The 24,960-nt window shown below is 40.3% G+C and overlaps 1 protein-coding gene across 1 annotated transcript; it reads left to right on the top strand.

The window, feature by feature from the left end:
• The first annotated feature begins 21,162 nt into the window (after positions 1–21,162).
• LOC107800563 (uncharacterized) lies at positions 21,163–21,886 on the top strand. The gene is made up of 2 exons (XM_016623755.1): positions 21,163–21,485; positions 21,682–21,886. Exons 1-2 carry the CDS (start codon positions 21,163–21,165, stop codon positions 21,884–21,886), a joined length of 528 nt encoding a protein of 175 aa, XP_016479241.1.
• The last annotated feature ends 3,074 nt before the right edge of the window (positions 21,887–24,960 follow it).

Below are 24,960 nucleotides of genomic sequence, written 5' to 3'. Positions count from 1 at the left end.
ACAAATAGATAAATTCAAAGGTTAAATTATATTAAAACATAACAAGAATTCATCCTCCAAGAGGTTCCATCAAAACCCTTGTGATGACCCAAAAGGTCATCTTCTATTTTAGAAATTGACTCCGTGTTTTGAGGCCTTTAAAAAATCTTATTTTACCTCTCCTCGATTTGCGTGCATAATTCGGGCATGATTTCGGAAAGCCTTTATGTGGAAATTTATGGAATAATAATTTTTGGCCTAAAAAGTTGATTTTTGGTGACTTCGGTTAATGTTTTGGGTAAACTGACCCGGACCTGTGTTTTGATGGTTCCGGTAGGTTCGTTGTAAAATATGAGACCTAGGCGTATGTCCGGAATCGAATTCCGAGGTCCCAAGCCCAAAAATAAATTTCTGATGAAAATTGTAAGACTGAAATTATAATGATTTAAAGAAATTGGTTAATATTTGTTCTCGTTGGTATCATGCCCGTATTTTAGTTTCGAAGCCTGGTACAGGTCCAATAGGATATTTATACCTTATCTGTGAAATTTGGTGAGAAACGGTACTGATTTGGCGTTATTCATACCTTTGGTTGAAAAGTTAGAAGTTTTAAAACTCTCTTGAAGATTTCATGCAATTTGGTGTTAAATTCGTAGTTCTAGGTGTTATTTTGGAGATTTGATCACCCGGGCAAGTTCATATGATGTGTTAAGACTTGTGTGCATGTTTGGTTTGGAGCCCCGAGGCCTCGGGTGAGTTTCAGATAGGCTACGGGATGTCTAGGCTTAGAGAAAGACCTGGTGTTGGATGGTTGCAGAAATTGCAGGTCTCGGCTCTTATGAGTGCGACCGCGGAGTGAAATTCGCGGACCGCGGTAGAAGAACGCGGCCACGGTGGAAACTTCACGGACCGCGGTGGAGGTCTCGGTCGCACCCGGAATTTAGCGGCCTGTGTAGTGAGGATCAGAGGGTGCTATATAAACTGGAGTTTTCATTCATTTCTCACTCTTTCAAAACCCTACAACATAAGAGGCGATTTTTCAAATACTTTTTCTTCCCCAAATCATAAGTAAGTGATTCTTAACTCATTTCTATCACTCTTTTACTTCTTTTCACAAGATTTCATCCTAGAATTTAGGGTTTTTCATGGTAGAATTGGGGATTTATGGGTAGAACTTAGGAAATTCGAAATTTGAGGATTTAGACCTCAAATTGAGGTCAGATTCCAAAACCAATTGCATATTTAGGCTCGTGGGTGAATTGGTTTTGGTCCGAACCTCGAGTTTTGACCAAGCGGTCCCGGAGTCGATTTTTCATTTTGGAAAAAATGTTGAGAGACCTATAATTATGCATTGAAACTGATTTTTAGCGATAATTGATGTTATTAAGTTAATTATAACTAGATAGGAGTGGATTGGAAGTGGAATCGAGAGGTGAAGCAGTAATTGAGCTTTGAATTGGTCGTTGGATTGAGGTAAGTGTTTGGTCTAACTTTGACTCGAGGGATTAGGGATCCCCGACTTAATTGCTATGTGAAATTCCATGTGTGTGACGTATAGGTGTGGTGATGAGTACCTATGCGCCGCCAAATTATTTGTTTAGCCTGTCCCCTTCCCCGTTTTTAATATATTGTCTTTCTGTCTTAACTGCTACATGCTTATTGATGCTACCATGTCTAATTTCTTCTTGTTAGATGTTGTTTCCTTTATTAAGGTATTAATTGTTCCGTAGTTTCATTGTATTACATTATTGGTTTAAGTTGGTTTATCGATGTTTCATGATACATCTTGGGTTGGTCTCGTTGTGTAATGATTGACGAGATTTCATAATTGTATAGATTTCCGTTTAGTTTAGTTTGAAGCATAAATATTATGGAGGGTTTTAGCTAAATTGTGAAATACTTGTTTTTATTATGTGATTGGTACTGATATAGTGGAATCGGGTTGCACGCCGTAACAAGAGGAATAAGAGTGAAATGTAATTGTCTATTAGGAACGGGTTACGCGCCGCAACAAGGAGTAATAAGGGTGGACAGATGGGATCGGGTTGCATGCCGCAACATGAGGAATAAGGGCGATATATTGAGGAGTAATAAGGGTGGACTGGTGGGAGCCCTCGGGGCTCCAAATCAAACATGCACACAAGTCTAAAAATATCATACGGACTTGCACTTGCGATCAAATCGCCAAAATAACATCTTAAACAACGAATTTAACATCAAAACTCATGAAATTCTTAAGAGCATTGAAATTCTATTTTCTCAACCAAGGGTCCGATTTATATCAAATCTCTTCCATTTTTTCACCAAATTTCACATATACGACTTAAATACTATATCAAACCTGTACCAGACTCCGGAACCAAAATACAGGCCTGATACCAACGAGATCGCACACTATTCCCTTTCCAAAACTCCTTATATTTTTTAGAAAATAATTTTCTTCAAAAATTCATTTCTCGGACTAGGGACCTCAGAATCCAATTTCAGGCATGCGCCCAAGTCCCATATTTTACTACGGACCCTAAGGGACCGTCAAATCACGGGTCCGGATCCATTTACCAAAAAATATTGACCGATGTCAACTTAATTAATTTTAAATGCAAATTCAAAATTTTTCTTAAATTTCACATAAGAGCTTTTCGAAAACGTGCCCGAATTGAGCATGCAAATCGAGGAGAAATAAAATGAGATTTTCAAGGCCTCAAAACCTGGATTCGGATTCTAAAATACAAGATGACCTTTTGGGTCATCACATTCTCCACCTTTAAAATAACCGTTCGTCCTCGAACGGACATAGAAAAGTACTTGAGTTGGTAAAAGATGGGGATATCGGCTCCGCATATCAGACTCGAACTCCCAGGTAGCTGCCTCAACAAAGTGACCTCTCTACTGCACACGAACCGACGCATAACTCTTGGATCTCAACTGCCGAACCTACCGGTCTAGAATAACTACCGGCTCCTCCTCGTAGGTCAAATCCCTGTCCAACTGGACAGTGCTGAAGTCTAACACATGGGATGGATCGCCGTGATACTTCCGAAGCATGGACACATGAAACACTCGATGCACCGCTGATAAACCCGGCGGCAACGCAAGTCTGTAAGCCATCTCTCCCACTCGATCAAGGATCTCAAAAGTTTCAATGTGTTGATGCCTAATTATTCCCTAATATATTTTAAAATGTCCATACATATTTTCAAAATATTGTACATGCATCTATAAATTATCTATTTTTACAAATTATTTTATTAATTAATTGTATTTAACAAATAGCTCTTTTATTAAGTTTAAATTCGGATCCCCCCAAGCTCAGTCCAAATTAAAAACCCTAGCCCAATTAACTGACCTGTAACCCATTTCTTTAAAACCCACCCGACCCAGATCAAATCCTGGCCGTTGATCTCAGAGATCAACGGTCCAGGATGCTATTTCCTTTTTTAATTATCCCTAACCCTCCAAACCCTAATCATGTGTCTACACCTGCCGCCCTTGAATCCCTCTTCTTCTCTGTTCTCTCTTAAACCATCCCTAACCCTAGCACCGTCACCCCTAAATCTCCCAAACCCTTTCGATCCCCGGCTAGACATGGGGTTATTTGGTGTTTTGCTACCCTATCTAACCTATTACCTCTACTGGTTGTTCGATTCTTGCTGTTCTCTGAAGGAACCTCGAAGAGATTCGACTTAGGCTCTTCGTTTCTTATGAACACTGCCTTGTATTCACCAACGTTTGTGAGTATCGTTATTTTTGTGGCTGTGGTTAGATTTTTCCTTTACCCCGCCCTTTTTCTCAAAACCCTCATCTTTTCAACGTCAATCTATTCAGATCATTGTAGATCTACAGTGATTTTGAGTCTATCCAGTAGTTTTCTTTTAAAATCTCTTGTTCTCTTTATTGTTAATCGATTCTAGTATCCCTCTATATTAGGGTTTTGCTTCCTTGTTATTTGCTGTTCAGATATCTTTGGATCAGAAAAAGATTTCGAGTTCTTATAGCATTTTTCTTTAAAGATCTTCTGTTTTCCTTGCTGTTAATCGATCCTAATGTTCTCGAAGAACTAGTGTTTCACTTCGTCTGTTTCTGTGAAACTTTTCTAAAAATTCCTATGTGTTTGATTATTTTTTCCACTGATTCTTTCATGATTGTGTTCCAGCTTTTAGTTTGTTTGATTATTTCATTGCTCGCTTCAATATTTGCCTGTTATTCTTGAGTAATTGATTGATTATCTAAACTGTCTAGGGTTTGAAATTTGCTTAATTTACTGAGGTGATTACTTCCTGTAATTTTATCTATTTTCCTTATTTTGGGACTCCTAATTGGTACTGCTTGCCTTAATTGTTCTTATTAAGCTTAATTTACGGGCTGACTACCTTACCAACCCTAAATTGGCCTTTATTTACTGATGTTACCTTATTTGTGACTAATTGCCCTATTACTTGGCGGATTTTCAGTGTTCTGACTCTAATTGGCTATCAGACTTACCACTTACCTTATTTAGACCTCAATTCCGAGTTATTTTTGGGATATAATCCCATGATTTTTGCCTATTGATTGGCCCTGTCATACCTAATTGATCGACTGATTATTTTTTTGCCTTACTTGTAAATCTTTAAACTGCTTTACCTTATTTACTTTACTACACTCAATGCTATATAAGCCTCACTTTTTTTCTTTAACACACAAGCACACAGACATAGAAAGACACACAAAGTTCTTGCTCTTATCCTCCATCACAATCTTCCTACTCTTTGTTTTGTTGCACTGTTTGGCCGGCTGAAAGCCAAGGCTAGAACTTTAGACTCTATTTGCTTCACTCTTCTATTTCTATCTCTTAACTGGTATGCCTCCACTTCTGCTATCAATTCAAACTTCTATGTGATCAAATCTGTGTGTTTCTTGTAATCAGCATGTCTGTTTCTATTTAATTAAACCTATGTGTTTCCTATTATCAGCATGTCTACTTTTATCTCATTAGATCCATGTGCTTATGTTTATTATTCTTAATCAGCATGTTTACTGCTATTTAATTAAACCTATGTGTTTCCTGCCTTCAGCATGTTTACATGTTTGCTTTTATGTAAATTAGACCTATGTCTACTTGTTTCTCAACTGGCATGTTTTTCCGCCCTATTTTAAGTGTTCACCCTTTAACAGACCTCTAATTAATGATGCCCCAACCCTTGATGCCCTTCATATATGATCATTTTATTGGTAATCTGACCCCCAGCATACCATTTCTTTGTTTAATACCTGTCTATATACCCACCTAGTAATAACTAGTAAACTAAGTGGGAACTTTGCTTGAAGTGATCATGTTTCTGTCTATTGTTGGATTGTTGGAATTTTCTTCTAAGTGTTGAATGACTCTGTTTGCTCCTTACCTCCTGAAAAGCCAAAACTATTTTTTTAAAACTATCTTATGTTTTCAACTCCTACTTTTAGAACATCTAGGGTCTTGCCCCTCCAGTGTGAGCATTTCCTAGGAGTCTATGAGACTCCTCTAAACTTTGACACACTAGGGTTGGCTTACCAAAACTTTCTCACAAAAAGGTTTCTTTAAAAGGCTTTCTGGTGTGAGCATTGCCCGCGATCCCTGAGGCCTTTGGGAACTTTGATACACCAGGATACCATTGGGTGCATTATGAGAATATTGGCATGTCCATACTTGTTTGAAGGCCTAGTTTTTCCAGGTTTACTTTTTGGGCCTATCCAGGCTCCCTATAGCTTAACAGTCTCATTTCTGTAATTCATTATATTTGGTTTGTAATAAAATTCTTGTAAAACAGATATTGGGTATATTAGTAAAATGGGAGGACTTTTATATATGTTTTGTAGGGAAATTGGGTAGAAATCATGCTTTTAGGACTGTTATGATTATCTACCTGCATTAAAAATCATGCCTATAGGTTGTTGTGTACATTAGAAAACATGTTTATAGGTTCATCATGTTATTTGCTCTAAATTTCTAGTTATGCATGTTCACATCCGTGCTAGAAATCCTGTCTTTAGGTTGTTGTTAATTCAGCCTTAATAATCATGTTCATAAACTCTCCTATTTGCATTATAAACCATGTTCTAGGACTTTTATTGCACTCGCCTTGATATCATACCTGCAGTCAAATCGTATAAAATCAGTTTCTTCAGTAGCAATCATGCCTATAGGAAATAAGTATAAAAGCAATCTCAACACCTAGATATCAGGCTTATATATAAAACTATGCTCTGTAAAGTTTGTGATTATTTTTCAACACCTAGACAACATGCCTATAGGACCTAATGAACCAAACGACCTGCTTAAAATTATTTACTTATTGCGATTCTAATTAACGATTAGATATCATGTTTATAGGACATTTCTGATCCATGCCTAGGTAAGCCTGTAAGACGACTAAAATCTTGAAATTATAAAACTATGCTTTGTTAACTGTTTGTAAACTGCCCAGATTCAGCTAGTCCTAAAATCAATAGGCAAACTGATTAAGTACCCTCTGCCTTGTTTTAATAAAAAAATACTGCATATGCTGCTTTGTGCTCACCTAGATATCCTGCTATAGGATTTTTAAAGTGACTGAGATACTGATGTTTGAGACATGCAATTGCCTACTTATTTGTGGAGGTAAATGTGAGCCTTTAACTGTTCCTTTATCTGACAGTCTTACTTGTTTTGCTTGTCGCTTAGATTTTCTCCTTTTAAGCACAATAATGGAGTCTAGATCCACCTTAACTAGAAGTCCTAAACACCTCTAAGACCATAAGTAAGAGACGGGTAATGCATGCATAGAGTACGTTTAACTAGAATCGCTTATATAACCACTAAAGGGGAGGGTAATTTGGTAGTAAAAGATATGATGACATGTGCACTAATGCTATGTGTAGAACCCCAACTTGGGGACGATTACCAAATATTGCACAGAAGTGATCCTATAGGCTAAAAAACTTAGGACCCCTTTTACCCCTTGTTTTTAACGTAATATCTATTAGTCTGAATTACTTTGTTTGCTTATAAAACTAATTCACCTAATTCGAGTTTGGCCGGGACCCACCGTTGTGGACCTCGAGGGGTGCCTAACACCTTTTCCTCAAGGTTATTTCGAGCCCTTACCTAATCTCTTGTAAGGAAAACCGGTTTATGAGTTATTTGTTTTAGATGCCCTAACGCACCTTAAATCCATTAGGTGACGACTCTTCAAATTCCATAGCCAATTCCCAAAAGTAAATGAGTTGTTCCAAAGAAATATCGAAACCCGGACTCCGTGAGGAAAAAGGGGGGCGCAACAGCATGGCGACTCTGCTAGAGATTTTTAGGCTCTTACCATAACGAACTTGCTTTTTGTGAATTAGTCTTAAGCATGCTTTATTTTGCTGATACAACCTTTCCCTTTCCCCCTTATTTGGATTAATTGCCTATTTTTTAAGCATTTATGATTTTCTTTATTTCCTGAAACTCACTTGTCTCCTTGTTTTCTTTCTTAACTATCTTTCAATTATTTAAATACCGCATTTATAATTTTTAACGTGCAAATACGTGATAACATGATATTTATTGCTGCATAAATCATGCTCAACATCATATTTCACTCGTGCTTAATCAATTCTACAGCAAAGCTTGATGAGTGTTTGTGCACTTTCTATATATCACCCTTTAAATTTAGAAAGGCGTATTTGCAGTAAAACTAATCGATCAGTGGTGCAATCGATGATTCCTTGCCTTTGTCCCTCAAGTTGTCAGGGTACCAGTCTAGACCTTTATAGAAACCTTACTCTGACCAATTGTACATGCATCATGGTCTGTGACGACCCGGCCAGTCGTCTCTTGAGTTACTGCTCTGTTTTCCCCATTTCTACTTCTTATTGCTTTGCCTATCGGTTCTATGAGTGATCGGGTTGGTTGGCTCAGGTTTGGAAAGGTTTTGAGAAGGTTTGAGACAGTTAGTGTCTTTTGAGGAAGCATAAGTTGGAAACGCCAATCGGATATTGACTTATATATTAGAGGGCTCGGATGTGAGTTCTGATGGTTCGGATAGCTTTGGGAGGTGATTTGGGACTTATGAGCGCGGTTGGAATGAGTTTTAGAGGTTCAGAGTAGATTTAGGCTTGAATTGGCGAAGTTGATATTTTGGCGATTTTCGGTTGGTAGGCAAGATTTTGATATAGGGGTCGGAATGGAATTTCGAGAGCTGAAGTAGTTCCATTGAGTCATTTGGGATGTATGTGCAAAATTTTAGGTTATTCGGACGTGGTTAGGTTAGGTTTTTGATCAAAAGCGGAATTTGGAAGATTTTAGAAAGTTTGGCTTGAATCCGATGTGTTTAGGATGATTTGATGTTGTTTGAGGTGTTTTGAAGATTGGAACAAGTTTGAATGAGGTTTTGAGGTATGTTGGAGCATTTGGTTGAGGTCCTGGGGGCCTTGGGTGAGTTTCGGATGGTCAATCGAACCATTTCATGCCTTGGAGAGTTGCAGATTTTGGAGTTCAGCTGTTGCAGAGTTTTTACTCTTTGCGATCGCATAGAGGGTCTCGCGATCGCATAGAGCTATTGTGGGGGTAGTCCAGTTTGCTCAATGCATTCGCGAAGCTGGGGATGCGATCGCATAAGGTAAAGGCATTGTTGATCGCGAACGTGTGGAGTGGGCCGTGTTCGCGTAGAGTTGAGTGGACCAGGGGTCTTGACTTGAAGTTGTTCATTGTGAACGCGGTAGCCAGTCCGCGATCGCATAGTGTTAGATGTCTGAGCATTGCGTTCGCATAGGGTTAATTTTGGGAGCTGAGAATTTGTGCTTCGCGATAGCGAAGGATGTCCCGCGATCGCGATGAAGGAATTTAAGCCTGGGCAGAAGGTTTAAAAGGTCGTCTTGTCGCGATTTTAGGGTTTATTTCTTCCATTGTTGGTCATTTTTGGAGCTTTTTGAAGGGGATTGAAGAGGGATTCAAGGGGAATCACTTGGAGGTAAGATTCTTGGACTTAAAACTCGATTCTAATGTGAATTTCACCTAAATAATCATGAAAATTAAGCCAAAAATTGAAGAACTAGGGTTTGGAAACATAGACCTTTGATTGAGGATTTGAAGGACCATTTGAGGTCAGATTTCAGAACTTTTGATATGTGTGAACTCGTGGGGAGATAAGAAATCTATTGATGTAAAAATTATCGAATTTCGAGATGTGGGCCCGGGGGTCGGATTTTGGTAATTTCTAGATTTATGTTGTAAATTAATTATTTTTGCTTGGGCTTCATTCCCTTAGTATATTTTGACATCCTCATTCTGATTTTGGATAGATTCGACGCGAGTGGAGGCCTATTTGAGAGGCAAAGGCGTCGCAAGCTAGAGATTTGACCGGTTCGAGGTGAGTAATGATTGTAAATGATGTTCTGAGGGTATGAAACCCCGTACTTGCACATTGTTGTGCTATATTGAGGTGACGCACATGCATGATGACGAGCATGGGGTCGTACACTGTTGGGGATTGTGACTTAGTCCGTCCCAAATGACTATTTTACTGCGTATTTGACTGAAATCAATTTGCTATCATCATGATTTGGGTTGAATGCCATATTTGGGCATTGTGCCAACTATTTGAATCCTTTGAGGATTTTTAATGGTATTTCCTCACTGTTTTGACTTTATACTTGAACTCAGTCATGTTATATTTCACTGTTTTTGTACTCAACCATGTTTACTCTGTTTTCACACTTACATGATCTTTTAAATGATATTTTTGGGCTGAGAATCATGTTTTACTATTGCCCGAGTGGCTTGTGAGGATTTTGACTGAGTAAGGCCGAGGGCCTATATTGTGAGGAAACATTTGATACTGATTATGAGGCCGAGGGCCTGAGATATGTACGCCATGAGGTAGATTAATTGATATGAGGCCGAGGGCCTAGTGATGATGCCACGAGGTGGCTTAATATTGCGTTTGGCCGTAAGGGTCCCCTCTAGGAGTTTGTACACCCCTAGTGAGTATGGGTACCCATTATGATCTAAGATTGAGCCTGAGGGGCTGGTACTATTCTGAGATTGAGCCCGAGGGGCTAGTATTGTTTTGAGATGTTGCCCGAGGGGCGGATTTATTGATACTGTGCCCGAGAGGAGAACCTTTATGTGTTTATATTTTTCTTAATTTCATGTCAATTACCATGATTAATTGTTGAAAAAGGCTTTTCATGAAGTAAATTTTGAGTTAAAGGATTTTTACCTATCTTTCACGGGTTTACTGTTTTAAATGGTTTTTACTGCTTCATTATAACATGCTTTGTGCCTTACGTGATTTCCTGCTTTCAGTTTTTATTTATGATTATTACTTACTGAGTTGGAGTACTCACTTTACTTCCTGCACCCTGTGTGCAGATTCAGGCATATCTAGTCCCACTCCCGAGTGCTGATCATTTCCTGCTCAGGCAGATCCAAGGAGTCTCTAGGTAGCTATTGGCGTTCGCAGCCCGAAGCTCTTCCCTATCTTACTTCTTCATGTTCTTGGTTTCTGTATTAAACTCTGTAGTTTGATTTGGAGTATTCCGGATTGTTTAGATGCTCATGACTAGTCACACCCTGGTATCAGGCTGTGTTGGGTTATTTTCAGCGAATTATGCTATTATCTGTTAACTTTGGATTATCTTATCATGTTTTAGATTTATTTATTATGATTTAACTGTTAATAATTGGATATGGGAAGTGTCGGTTGTCCTTGTCTTCACGAGAGGCACCATCACGACCGTGTCCGGGTTTAGGGTCATGACAAGTTAGTATCAGAGCCTAGGTTACATAGGTCTCACGAGTCATGAGCAGGTTTAGTAGAGTCTCTCAGATCGGTACGGAGATATCTGTATTTATTCTCGAGAGGCTACAGAACCTTTAGGAAAAAACTTTATATTCTTGAAATTCTTGTCGTGCGAATTTGTTGATCCGAGTACTAAACCTTTGTTGTTCTATTCTCTCACAGATGGTGAGGACACGCGGTACCGGTTAGGATGGACGACCACAAGTACCACCAATTGTGGCTACCAGAGGCCGAAGACGAGGTGGTGCTCGTTGTAGGGGAAAAAACAGCTAGGACAACACCTGCAGATCCACCAGCTGCCCCAGTTCAGGATCAGGTCCCAGTTATGGACGCTCCAGCAATACCAGCTCAGGCACCAGCTGTGCCCATTGTGATTTCGGGTCTTTAGGAGGCCTTGGCCCAGATCTTATCAGTTTGCACTGGCCTAGCTCAGGTGGTTTCAGCCACAACTACTTCTCAGGTCAGGGGAGGCAATCAGACTCCCGTTGCTCGCACACCTGAGCAGGTCATGCAGGGACTTCAGACGCCGAGGGCACATCCAGCCCAGCCGGTTGTAGCTGCTCAGGACTATGTAGTTCCTACTATGCTGGAGGATGAGCAGCATAGGTTGGAGAGGTTTGGTAGACTGCAGCCTCCGACCTTCAGTGGTGTAGAGGGCGAGGATGCCCAGGGTTTTTTAGATAAGTGCCAGAGGATGCTTCGTACAACGTGTATTTTGGAGATCAGCGGGGTCGCTTTCACTACTTATCAATTTTCTGGAGCTGCCTTCACTTGGTGGGAGGCTTTTGAGAGGCGTAGTCCTGTTGGTGGAGCACCCCTTACCTGGAAGCAGTTCTCCATTCTCTTTCTGGGGAAGTATGTGCCGCAGTCCCGTAGAGAGGAGCTGCGTAGGGAGTTTGAGTGGTTGCATTAGGGGGAGATGACTGTGATGCAGTATGAGATGAGGTTCTCCGAGTTAGCTCGTCATGCTATTTGGATGGTTCCGACAGATAGAGAGAGGATTATGAGGTTTGTTGATGGCCTCACTTATCAGCTTCATATTCTCATGACAAAGGAGAGGGTGATTGGTGCAACCTTTGAGGAGGTTGTATACATTGCTCGGGAGATTGAGTCTGTTCATCGCCAGGAGTGCGAGGAGAGGGAGGCCAAGACGCGTCGAGGATCTGGTAGTTATAGTGGTACTCCTTCGAGAGGTTAGTTTCAACACGGTAGAGGACATTTATTCAGGCATGCTCAGCCAGCTCGCCCAAGTTATCGTGGGGCGTCATCGGTTCATGGTTCTCACAGTTCTCATCAGGGCCAGTCATCACTTAGTGCCCTTCCAGCTCAGAGTTCGTCCCGTGCTCCTCCAGTTTAGGGCTCTTCTATGCCGAGTGCATCTGCTAGTCACTCTGGTGCGAGGGGTTCCCTTCAGTCCTCTTTTCTAGCATCTGGGAGTTGTTATGAGTGTGGTGAGATGGGTCATATGTGGAGGCAGTGCCCTCGTCATCTTGCGAGCTCATCTCAGCAGAGGGGTCAGTTATCGGCTTCAGTGCCAGTTACTTCACCACCACCCGCCCGGCCAACTAGGGGTGGATGTCAGTCAGATAGGGGTCGCCCCAGAGGAGGAGGTCAATCAGGTGGTGGTCAGGCCTGTTTCTATGCACTTCCAGGCAGACCTGATGCTATTGCTTCAGATGTTATTATTACAGGTATTGTTTTAGTCTGCCACAGAGATGCCTCTGCATTATTTGATCCTGATTCCACCTTTTCATATGTGTCATCATACTTTGCTTGTTATTTGGGTACGCCCCATGAGTTTCTTGCTTCACCTGTTCATGTATCTACCCCGGTAGGCGATACTATTGTTGTAGACCGTGTGTACCGGTCATGTGTGGTGACTATTGGGGGTCTAGAGACTCGTGTGGATCTATTATTATTGAGCATGGTGGATTTTGATGTCATTTTGGGCATGGATTGGCTATCTCTGTGTCGTGCTATTCTGGACTGTCATGCTAAGACAGTCACATTGGCTATACCGGGTGTGCCACGGATTGAGTTGCGAGGTGAGACTGATTATGTTCCTAGTAGAGTGATATCATTCTTGAAAGCCCAGCGTATGGTTGGGAAGGGTTGTCTTTCGTATCTAGCCTTTGTAAGGGAGGTCGGTTCTAAGACTCCCAGTATTGATTCTGTTCTAGTTGTGAGGGATTTTTCCGATGTGTTTCCTACAGACCTGTCGGGCATGCTACCAGAAAAGGATATTGATTTTGGTATTGACCTGGTGTCGGGCACTCAGCCCATTTCTATTCTGCTGTATCGTATGACACCAATGGAGTTGAAAGAATTAAAGGAGAAACTTTAGGAACTCCTTGATAAGGGGTTCATTCGGCCTAGTGTGTCACCTTAGGGTGCGCCGGTTGTATTTGTGAAGAAGAAGGATGACACTATGAGGATGTGCATTGATTATAGGCAATCGAACAAGGTAACAATTAAGAACAAGTATCCTATACCTCGCATTGATGATTTGTTCGACCAGCTTTAGGGAGCGAGAGTGTTCTCCAAGATTGATCTCCATTTAGGTTATCACCAGTTGAAGATCAGGGACTTGGATATTCTTAAGACAACTTTCAGGACCCGATATGGGCATTATAAGTTCTTGGTGATGTCTTTTTGGCTGACCAATGCCCTAGCAATGTTCATGCATTTGATGAATAGTGTGTTCAGGCCTTATCTTGACTCGTTTGTCATAGTCTTCATTGATGATATTCTGGTATATTCACGTAGTCAGGAGGAGCACGTGGAGCATTTGAGAGTTGTGTTGCAGAGATTAAAAGAGGAGAAGCTTTATGCAAAATTCTCCAAGTGTGAGTTTTGACTCGGTTAAATGGCTTTCTTGGGGCATGTGGTGTCCAACGAGGGTATTCCGGTTGATCCGAAAAAGATAGAGGTGGTACAAAGTTGGCCTAGACCATCCTCAGCCACAGAGACTCACACCTTTCTTGGTTTGGCAGGCTATTATTACTAGTTTGTTTAGGGATTCTCATTTATCGCATCGCCCTTGACCAAGTTGACTCAGAAGGGTGCTTCATTTGTATGGTCAGACGAGTGAGAGGAGAGCTTTCAAAAGCTCAAGACAGCTTTGACCACAGCTCTAGTGTTAGTTTTGCCATCAGTTTCAGGTTTATATACCATGTATTGTGATACTTCGAGAGTTAGTATTGGTTGTATTTTGATGTAGGAGAGTAGAGGTATTGCTTATGCTTCTCGTCAGTTGAAGCCCTATGAGAAAAACTACCTCGTTCATGATTTGGAGTTGGCTGCCATAGTTCATGCGTTGAAGATTTGGAGGCATTACTTGTATGGTGTGTCTTGTGAGGTGTTTACTGATCATTGTAGCCTCCAGCACTTGTTCAAACACAAGGATCTCAATTAGAGGCAGCGGAGATGGTTGAAGTTGCTAAAGGATTATGACATCACAATATTGTACCATCCGGGAAAGACCAATGTGGTGGCCGATGCTTTAAGCTAAAAGGCAGTGAGTATGGGGAGTTAGGCATATATTCCAGTTGGGGAGAGACCTCTTGCGGTTGATGTTTAGGCCTTGGCCAATCGGTTCGTAAGGTTAGATATTTCGGAGCCTAGTCAGGTATTGGCTTGTGTGGTTTCTAGGTCTTTCTTATATGATCGCATCACAGAGCGCCAGTATGATGGTTTGCATTTGCTTGTCCTTAAGGACAGAGTTCAGCACGATAGTGCCAGAGATGTGACCACTGGTGATGATGGGGTGTTGAGGATGCAGGGCTGGATTTGTGTGACCAATGTGGATGGGTTTCGGGAGTTGATTCTGGAGGGGGCCCATAGCTCGCGGTATTCCATTCATCCGGGTGCCGCGAAGATGTATCAGGATTTGAGGCAGCACAATTGGAGGAGGAAAATGAAAAAAGACATTGTGGGATTTGTAGCTCGGTGTCTCAATTGTCAGCAGGTGAAATATGAGCATCAGAGACCGGGGGGCTTGCTTCAGCTGATAGATATTCCAGAGTGGAAGTGGGAGAGGATCACTATGGACTTTATTGTTGGACTTCCACGGACTCTGAAGAAGTTCGATGCTATTTGGGTGATTGTGGATCGGCTGACCAAGTCCGCACTTCATTCCTGTGTGTACTACCTATTCTTCAGAGCGGTTGGTAGAGATCTATATCCGGGAGATTGTTTGTTTGCATGGTGTACCAGTTTCTATCATTTCAGATAAGGGCACTCAGTTTACATCAGAGTTTTGGAGGTCTATGTAGCGAGAGTTGGGTACTCAGGTTGAGTTGAGCACAGCTTTTCACCCTCAGACGGACGGGCAGTCCAAGCGCACTATTCAGATATTGGAGGACATGTTACATGCTTGTGTCATTGATTTCGGAGGGTCATGGGATCAGTTTTTGCCGCTTGCAGAGTTTGCTTATAACAATAGCTACCAGTCAAGTATTCAGATGGTTCCATATAAGGCCTTGTACGGGTGGCGGTGTAGATCTCCAGTTGGTTGGCTCGACCTGGGTGAGGCTAGACCATTGGGGACAGACTTGGTGCAGGATGCCTTAGAAAAGGTGAAGGTGATTTAGGAGAGGCTCCGTATAGCTCAGTCGAGGCAAAAGAGTTATCCGGACATGAAGGTTCGAGATATGTCGTACATGGTTGGTGAGAAGGTTCTATTGAAGGTTTCGCCCATGAAGGGTGTTATGAGATTTTGGAAGAAAGGTAAATTGAGTCCTCAGTTCATTGGGCCTTTTGAGGTGATTCGGAGGATTGGGGAGGTGGCTTATGAGCTTTCTTTTCCACTCAGCTTGTCGAGTGTGCATCCGGTATTTTATGTTTCTATGCTCCAGAAGTATATTGGGGATCCATCTCATGTTTTTTATTTCAACACGGTTCAGTTGGATGATGATTTCACTTACGATGTGGAGCCTATTTTGGGTTGTCAAATTCGAAAGTTGAGGTCAAAGGATATAGCTTCAGTGAAAGTGCAGTGGAGAGGTCGTCTTGTGGAGGAGGCTACATGGGAGACCGAGCGGGAGATACGGAGCAGATATCCTCACCTGTTTGAGGCTTCAGGTATATTTCTTGACTCGTTCGAGGAAGAACATTTATTTAAGTTGGGGAAGATGTGACAACTCGGCCAGTCGTCTCATGAGTTACCGCTCTGTTTCCCCCATTTCTTCTTCTTATTACTTTGTCTATCGGTTCTATGAGTGATCGGGTTGGTTGGCTCAGGTTTGGAAAGGTTTTAAGAAGGTTTGAGACACTTAGTCTTGAAAAACTCAACCGAATATTGACTTATGTGTTAGAGGGCTCGGATGTGAGTTCTGATGGTTCGGATAGCTTCAGGAGGTGATTTGGGACTTAGGAGCGCGATCGGAATGAGTTTTGGAGGTTCAGAGTGGATTTAGGCTTGAATTGGCGAAGTTGATATTTTGGCGATTTCCGGTTGGTAGGCGAGATTTTGATATAGGGGTCGGAATGGAATTCTGAGAGTTGTAGTAGTTCCGTTGTGTCATTTGGGATGTGTGCGCAAAATTTCAGGTCATTCGGAAGTGGTTTGGTTGGGTTTTTGATCAAAAGCGGAATTTGGAAGATTTTAGAAAGTTTAGCTTGAATCAGATGTGTTTAGGTTGATTTGATGTGGTTTGAGGTGTTTTAAAGATTGGAACAAGTTTGAATGAGGTTTTGGGGTATGTTTGTGCCTTTGGTTGAGATCCCGGGGGCCTTGGGTGAGTTTCGGATGGTCAATCGGACCATTTCATGCCTTGGAGAGTTGTAGATTTTGGAGTTCAGATGTTACAGAGTTTTTACTCTTCGCAATCACGTAGAGCTATTGTGGGGCAGTCCAGTTTGCTCAATGCATTCACGAAGCTGGGGATGCGATCGCATAAGGTGAAGGCATTGTTGATCGCGAACGCGTGGAGTGGGTCACATTCGCGTAGAGTTAAGTGGACCAGGGGTCTTGACTTGAAGTTGTTCATTGCGAACGCGGTAGCCAGTTCGCGATCGCGTAGTGTTAGATGCCTAAGCATCGCGTTCGCATGGGATTTTACGCGTTCACATAGTGTTAATTTTGGGAGCTGAGAATTTGTGCTTCGCGATAGCGAAGGATGTCCCGCTATTGCAATGAAGGAATTTATGTCGGGGTAGAAGGTTTAAAAGGTCGTCTTGTCTACGATTTTGGGGTTTATTTCTTCCATTGTTGGTCGTTATTTGAGCTTTTTGAAGGGGATTGAATAGGGATTAAAGGGGAATCACTAGGAGGTAAGATTCTTGGACTTAAAACTTGATTCTATTGTGAATTTCACCTAAATAATCATTGAAATTAAGCCAAAAATTGAAGAACTAGGGAAACTTAGACCTTTGATTGAGGATTTGAAGGACCATTTGAGGTCGGATTTTAGAACTTTTGATATGTGTAAACTCGTGGGGAGATAAGAAATATATTGATGTAAAAATTATCGAATTTTGAGATGTGGCCCGGGGGTCGGGTTTGGTAATTTTGGGATTTATGTTGTAAATTGATTATTTTCGCTTAGGCTTCGTTCCCTTAGCATATTTTGACGTCCTCGTTCTGATTTTGGATAGATTTGACGTGAGTGGAGGCCGATTCAAGGGGCAAAGATGTTGCGAGCTAGAGGTTTGACCGGTTCGAGGTGAGTAATGATTGTAAATGATGTTCTGAGAGTTTGAAACACCGGATTGCACATTGTAGTGCTATATTGAGGTGACGCACACGCTTGATGACGAGCGTGGGGTTGTGCACTATTGGAGATTGTGACTTAGTCCATCCCGAATGACTATTTTACCACGTATTTGACTAAAATCTATTTGCTATCATCATGATTTGGGCTGAATGTCATATTTGGGCATTGTGCCAACTATTTGAACCCTTCGGGGAGTTTTACTGGTATTTCCTCACTGTTTTGACTTTATACTTGAACTCAGTCATGTTATATTTCGTTGTTTTTGTACTCAACTGTGTTTACTCTATTTTAACACTTACATGATCTCTTAAATGATATTTTTGGTCTGAGAATCATGTTTTACTACTGTCCGAGTGGCTTGTGAGGATTTTGACTGAGTAAGGCCGAGGGTATGTTGTGAGGAAAAATTTGATATTGATTATGAGGCCGAGGGCCTGAGATATGTACGCCACGAGGTAGCTTGATTGATGTCACAACCCGAAATTTCCACCCTCGGGAGTCGTAATGGCGCCTACTCGTAGAAGCTAGGCAAGCCACGAACCTAGAAATCTTTAACTCTTCTAGTTTAATCCTTTTTACAACTTATATTAACAAGTGATAAACATTTAAATGACAGCGGCATATGAGATTTAAGCGGAAGTCTTAAATAAATATACAACCAAAATGTTTCGAAAGTCAACACATGCCTCTACCCAGAAACTGGTGTCACAATATCCACGGACTACTAAGAGTACTACATACAACAGTCTGAAGGAAAAATAACATTGTTTGTGTCGGATACATGAGATAACAGAACATAATAAAGGATAGATGGGACACTAGGCCTGCGGATGACTGCAAGGCTACCTTGGTGGACTGAAGGCTAGCTCCTCTACTGCTGCTGATCAAGTGCCACTCTGGTATCTGCACAGAGTGCAGAGTGTAGTATCAGCACAACCGACCCCATGTGCTCGTAAGTGCCTGGCCTAACCCCGGCAAAGTAGTGACGAGGCTAAGACCAGACTCCAGATAAACCTGTGCAGTTATAAAATATATGGCGGAAAATAAACAGGAATAAGCAGTTTAAAATGGGAGGGGGTACATGCTTCGGGAAAACATATCAAGACCAACAGAAACTTAATAAAATATAAAAGAACAACTCAATATCTACAACAATACAATAACAATACTGTTGCAGCGCGCAACCCGATCCCTTATCATTTAACATTGTTGCGGCATGCAACCCGATCCAATATAATATCTGTTGCGGCGTGCAACCCGATCCAATATAATATCTGTTGCGGCGTGCAACCCGATCCAATATAATATCTGTCGCGGCGTGCAACCCGACCCAATATAATACCTATTGCGGCGTGCAACCCGATCCAATATAATATATGTTGTGGCGTGCAACCCGTTCCAACTATACAGTCAATAATAATCATAATTTAATCGTCCTGGCAAGGAATGAACAATAGACTACATTATCCCGGCAAGGGAACTCAGCAGTACAAGTGTATACGTCCCGGAAAGGGAGAATCAGCTATAACCAATCTTAACTCAACTCCTACTCATCTCAATTACCACCATTTCTCAATCATAAGTAGATTCCACGATAAACAAACTAAGTCTTTGCTCAATATCAAGGATTTACTCACTATTTCAACCATAGTAACATTCAAGAATACAACAAGTATCAATTTAAGACTCACGGTCATGCTTGACACCAACATATAGATACTCGTCACCATGCATATACGTCATACTCAACAAGAAGCAAATAGAAAATAGGACTCAACTCTTAATCCCTCAAGCTAAGGTTAGACCGGACACTTACCTCGATGCCTCGAACACAACTCAAGTTTCAATTTTAGTTTTACCCCTCGATTCCTCTTCCAATTCGCTCGTATCTAGCCACCAGTTACTTAATTACATCAATAAATGCTAGATGAATAAATTTGAATGCATGAAAATGAATTTTTCAAAGTCTTACCTAAAAAGTCAAAATTGCCCCCGGGCCCACGTGGTCAAAACCCTAGGTTTGAACCAAAACCCAATTACCCATTACCCCACGAGCTCAAATATGTAATTTGTTTTGAAATCGAACCTCAAATCGAGGTCCAAATCCCCAATTTTTTGAAAAACCTAGGTTCTACTCAAAACACTCAATTCCCCCATGAAAAATAATTGATTGAAGTTGAAATCATGTTAAAAGATGTTAATGATTGAAGAAAACTAGTTAAAAACGACTTACAATTGATTTGGAGAAGAAATGTTGTTTGAAAAATCGTCTCTTATGTTTTTGGGATTTTTTGAAAAGTGCAAAATAACTGAAAATCTCGTCTATTTATACTCCTCTTAGACCCCCTGTGTGGGCCTCACAAAATGGACTGCGGCTGCATAGGCCTTCCTGAGGTACTGTGGTCTGGTGCCCTGTGCGGACCGCACGAAATGGACGGCGACCGCATAGGCCTCCACCGTGCACCGCACGAAACCGACCGCAGACCGCACAGGACTCCACCGCACACCGCACGAAATCGACCGCGGACCGCACAGGCCCCTTTCCGCAGTCGCACATGATTTTGTGCAGACCGCACTGGCGGGTTCAGAGACCTGCAACTTCTAGTTTTAAGTCTAAAACATCTCGAACCTACCCGCAACTCACCCGAGCCCTCGAAACTCCAAACCAAGTGTGCATACTAACTCAAAAATATCATATGGACCTACTCGTGTAATCAAATCATCAAAATAACATTATGAACATCAAATTAAGTCTCGAGATCAATGAAATTTTCTCAGAACTTCTTTAAACATAAATTTTGCGATTTAAGTCCGAATCACGTCACATGACATATGTTTTTCACCAAATTCTACAGAAATGTCTTAAATCATATATAAGACATGTACCGGCACCGGAACCAAAATACGGGCCCAATACCATCATGTTCTAATCAAATTTCACTTCAAATTTCTTTAAACAATTTCAGAAAACAATTTCCTTTAAAAAAATTCGTTTCTCAGACTTACTTGAGTAGGTCCAAGAAACGCAGAAGTTAGATGAGAAGCTTGTGAAACGGGTTGAAGAAGTCCAAAATGGAAAAGAATCAGATTTTTCATTAAAGAGAGATGGTACCTTATTTTATAAAAATAGGTTGTGTGTTCCTAATGATGATAAATTGAGGAAGCAGATCTTAATTAAAGCACATAGTTCACCTTATGCAATGCATCCTGGAGGTACTAAAATGTATCGGACCATCAAGGAGCACTACTTGTGGAGTGGTATGAATAAAGACATTGCAAAGTTTATTTCTAAATGCTTGGTATGTCAACAAATAAAAGCTAAACATCAAGTCCCAGCTGGTTTACTGCAACCCTTGTCAATACCTGAATGGAAATGGGAAAGGATAACGATGGACTTTGTTTCTGGACTTCCACGCACTCAAAGAAATCATGATGCAATTTGGGTCATTATAGATAGACTAACTAAGAGTGCTCATTTCTTAGCAATCAGAATGGACTACTCACTGCAATGTTTGGCAGAATTATACATCAATGACATTGTGAGGCTGCTTGGAATCCCTATTTCTATTGTGTCTAATAGAGATCCAAGGCTTGCATCCAGATTTTGATCTAGCTTGCAAGAAGCTTTGGGTTCCAGGTTGAATTTTAGTACCGCTTTCCATCCACAAACAGACGACCAATCTGAGATGGTAATACAAATCTTGGAGGATATGCTTCGAGCCTGCATTATCGAGTTTGAGGGTAGTTGGGACAGACACTTAGCCCTGATAGAATTTGCTTACAATAATAGCTACCAATCAAGTATAGGCATGTTTTCTTATGAAGCTTTATATAGGAGAAAATGTAGAACGCCTCTTTGTTGGAGCGAGGTTGGTGAAAGAAAATTGGTGGGTCCTGAGATTGTGCAACAAACTGAAGATAAGGTGAAAATCATCAAGGATCGTTTGAAAATTTCTTCAGATAGACAAAAGTCCTATGCTGATCTAAAAAGGCGTGAATTGAGCATCAGGTGGGTGATAAGGTATTTTTAAAAGTGTCTCCATAGAAGAAGATTATTAGATTAGGCCAAAAAGGTAAACTTAGTCCTCGATTCATTGGACTTTATGAAATACTTGAGAGAATTGGTCCGATTGCATATAAGCTAGCTTTGCCACCTGAATTAGGCAAGATCCACAACGTTTTTCATGTGTTCCTATGCTTTGAAGATACCGCTCAGATCCATCTCATGTTCTTCCTATTGAGTCTATTGAGGTTAATCCTGATTTGACATATGAAGAAGAACCAATCCAAATCTTAGCGCATGAGATAAAAGAGCTTAGAAATAAGAGAATCCCCTTAGTGAAGGCTCTTTGGAAAAATCATTCAGGCGAGGAAGCTACCTGGGAGCGAGAAGAGGATATGCGAGTTTAATATCCACATTTATTTCGGGACTAATACAAGGTAAATTTGGGGACAAAATTTATTTAAGGGGGAAAGAGTTGTAACACCTCAAAATTTTAATAATATTTGCACTCTTGATTTAGCATTTTTATAACGAGGAGATATTTTACTTTAGGTTGTGTTAATATTGACAAAGAAGCTCCATGGTGTTGCTACGTGTAACACTTAATATTATTTTGATGAATTGTTATCAAATACATTATATAATTAAATTCTTGGTCTGCCAACCTTTTATATTTATCTAAAGATATTAGTAATTTCGGCAGCCACATTTTTCATACTTATCCAAAGTTTAGACATAACTTTGGAAGACTTGCCTTTCCATATCCGTCTCTCTTGTTTCATTCTTGCAAGACAAAGAAACAAAACCACCTACCCTCTCTCCTTCTTAGCCTCTGAAAACTTCATGAAACCACCATAAATTTCTACTAAATCAACCAGCAAAATTCGTTATTTGGTGAAGATCAAGTTGCTCCTCTCTTTTTGTGGTAAGTTTCTAAACTCGTTTTTACACTAGACAGCTATTAGTATTTTCTACATATCTTTTTATACACAGCTCTAATTTAAGTGATCTAGGACTTTCTGGAAAATTATTTCATAGATATATAACTCTTATGAAGGAATCAAAATCTAGTTTTGCTTGTATTTACCCGAAAAGGGATCAGAAAGTACAAGGCAGGTGCTGCCCAGATTTTCAGTTTTAGAAATACTCAATGTACTACTATTAGTAAGTTTAGCATAACTTTCTGTGCAAAATAGATATGGGGGTGATTCAAGATGTTCTAAAATTTTAAGACATGGATATACAACTTATATGAAAACTATATAGTCTATTGTGTCCGTTTAAATCTTCAAAACTGAGTCGCAACATGAAATAGCGATACTGTCCGAAATTTCTGTTTCAAATATTTTTGGGTAATTTTCACCTATATCATGTTTAGTTTGACATGTTAAATCAATGAACTTATTTGGATATTTTGTTATGTATTTAAGGTATATAAACCCTTGAAAAAAAATCAAAGGGAAAGTATTTGAGGAAGTGGACGGATTTGGTTTGTTTACGGCGTAGACGATTCGAACGTCCCCAAGTTGTGATTGAACTGTTTTGTGGTAAAATACCAAGGTTTGTGTATAAACTTTGCACTCTTTTTGCTTGTTGTAATATTTTGAAATAACCTAATATTTATTTTTCTTGTCTTCAATTTATATTGTTATATTCGTATTATATCAAGTATTGTCTGATATTTGCTAAATCACCCATTTGTACGGATTGCTTGATCATTTTGCATTCTTGTTGGGACTATGTCCTTCTTGTGGCAGTGACTTTGTCACTCCTCTTGGCATGCCTTTTGATTTGGATCTTTTGTCATCTTGACTTTGGATTTTTAGTTCGTCTTAAATTATGGAACTTGTCCTTGTTAAGTACGAACTAGGAAGCCATTTTTAATATGGTTCTTGATTCTCTTGACTATTGGGTTTTGACCCTACTTTATTTGGGGCTTCGGTCCATCTTGATATCTGATTATGCTTAGTGTGATGGCATGACGTATATATTGGAAGAAATATGGATATTTGGTAAACTCTCTAGGATTGATAGTATACGCTTTCTCGACTCTTGAACATTGTTATTGATATTTGGAAATACTTCAAAGTTTGATATTTGATATGTTTGATATATTTGTTCACTTATTTTAAATTATGTTAAATTGAGCTAACTATGACAGAAAAGGGGACTTGAAGAATTTAATGACTCCAAGCCCAAAGTTTATACGCCATTAAGCTTTATGCTTAGCGATGGCTATTTTCTATCGTAGGTAATGTACAGGATAAAATCTGAAGGCGGCCATTATGAAGTAGTCTTTTGGGAGCACTTATCGAGATCACATTTGCATATGCACCTTGGTTTTGCATAGTTTTGGGACATGTACATGATATATGTATGTCATATTTATGTATGTTATTTGGAGGCTTGTTGGATTTTAAGACCAAAATCTTGTAATTTAAATTTGGTAACTTGTTTTGCTATTTTAGTGTGTGTTAATAACTCAAGTCTTGTAATATTCTAAATTTACACTTTGTCTTGTAAATATGTACAATACAAACTTGCAGTGATGTTGAATGAAAGTATAAATTTATTAGGAAGTTGCTTTAATCTGTTGATTGTTCAAGAAGGGTTATATCACTTATGTTGATATTTTGACATTGTATTTCATTTAAAATAAAATTATGAAGTGTATGTTCAAAAAGAAAATATTGCATTTTGAACCTTTTCGCATAGGCCTATTTCTGCTACTAAATTATTCTGAATATTTTTAACTAATATCTTTTTAATATTTTACAAGTAGTAAATTAGATTTGTTTCCTAAGTAGCACCCTCCCAAAGGGGTTGATACAGCTACAATGTTCTGGGACAAAGAAAGGGCTATGTTCCTCTTTGGAGACATAGAAATGACCCCTCTCTTGGAAGAAATAGGGGGATTCGCTGGGTTGCGTTGGGATAGCCCTGATTTATTGGTACCTGAAAATCGCACCACTAAGGGATTCCTTAAGATGATGGGGTTAAAGAAGAATGATGACTTGGAGTGCCTGAAAAACTCCTACATACCCTTCGACTTCCTCTATGAACGATACGGTCACAACAGGTCTTACCATATTTTCGATGATGAATTCTCCATCACCTCCTTGGGTTGGATTCACCGTAGGGTCTTTGTGTTCATCATGTGTTTCTTGGGTATGCTAGTGTTCCCAATCTATGGAGACAGAATCCACACCAGGCTGGCCATGGTGTCCAAAACGTTGATGGACGGGATCGAGGGGTAGACATATACCACTATCCCTATGATCATTGCAGAAATGTATCGGGCCTTGGAGAGCTGTCAGAAGAGGTATAGATACTTCGAGGGTTGAAATTTGCTGCTGCAAGTTTGGCTGTTAGAACATCTCCAAAAAGGTCAATACCGTCAGGAATTTCTGCGAAGGCCGTGGAATGATCATATAGCCTTTCATCATCCCAAGAAAATGACCTATATCCCAGACATGTTTGC

The sequence above is a fragment of the Nicotiana tabacum genome, chromosome 11 (assembly GCF_000715075.1).
Source record: "Nicotiana tabacum cultivar K326 chromosome 11, ASM71507v2, whole genome shotgun sequence".
Classification (NCBI taxonomy): domain Eukaryota; kingdom Viridiplantae; phylum Streptophyta; class Magnoliopsida; order Solanales; family Solanaceae; genus Nicotiana; species Nicotiana tabacum.
The sequence above is the reverse complement of the archived record's forward strand: the minus strand, read 5'-3'. Positions and strand labels throughout refer to the sequence as shown.

Coding starts and splice junctions, on each gene's coding strand:
- LOC107800563 (XM_016623755.1), top strand. CDS start 21,163: ATGGTAATACAAATCTTGGAGGATATGCTTCGAGCCTGCATTATCGAG. Junction 21,486..21,681: donor AGGCGTGAATTGAGCATCAG/GTGGGTGATAAG, acceptor TATGCTTTGAAG/ATACCGCTCAGATCCATCTC.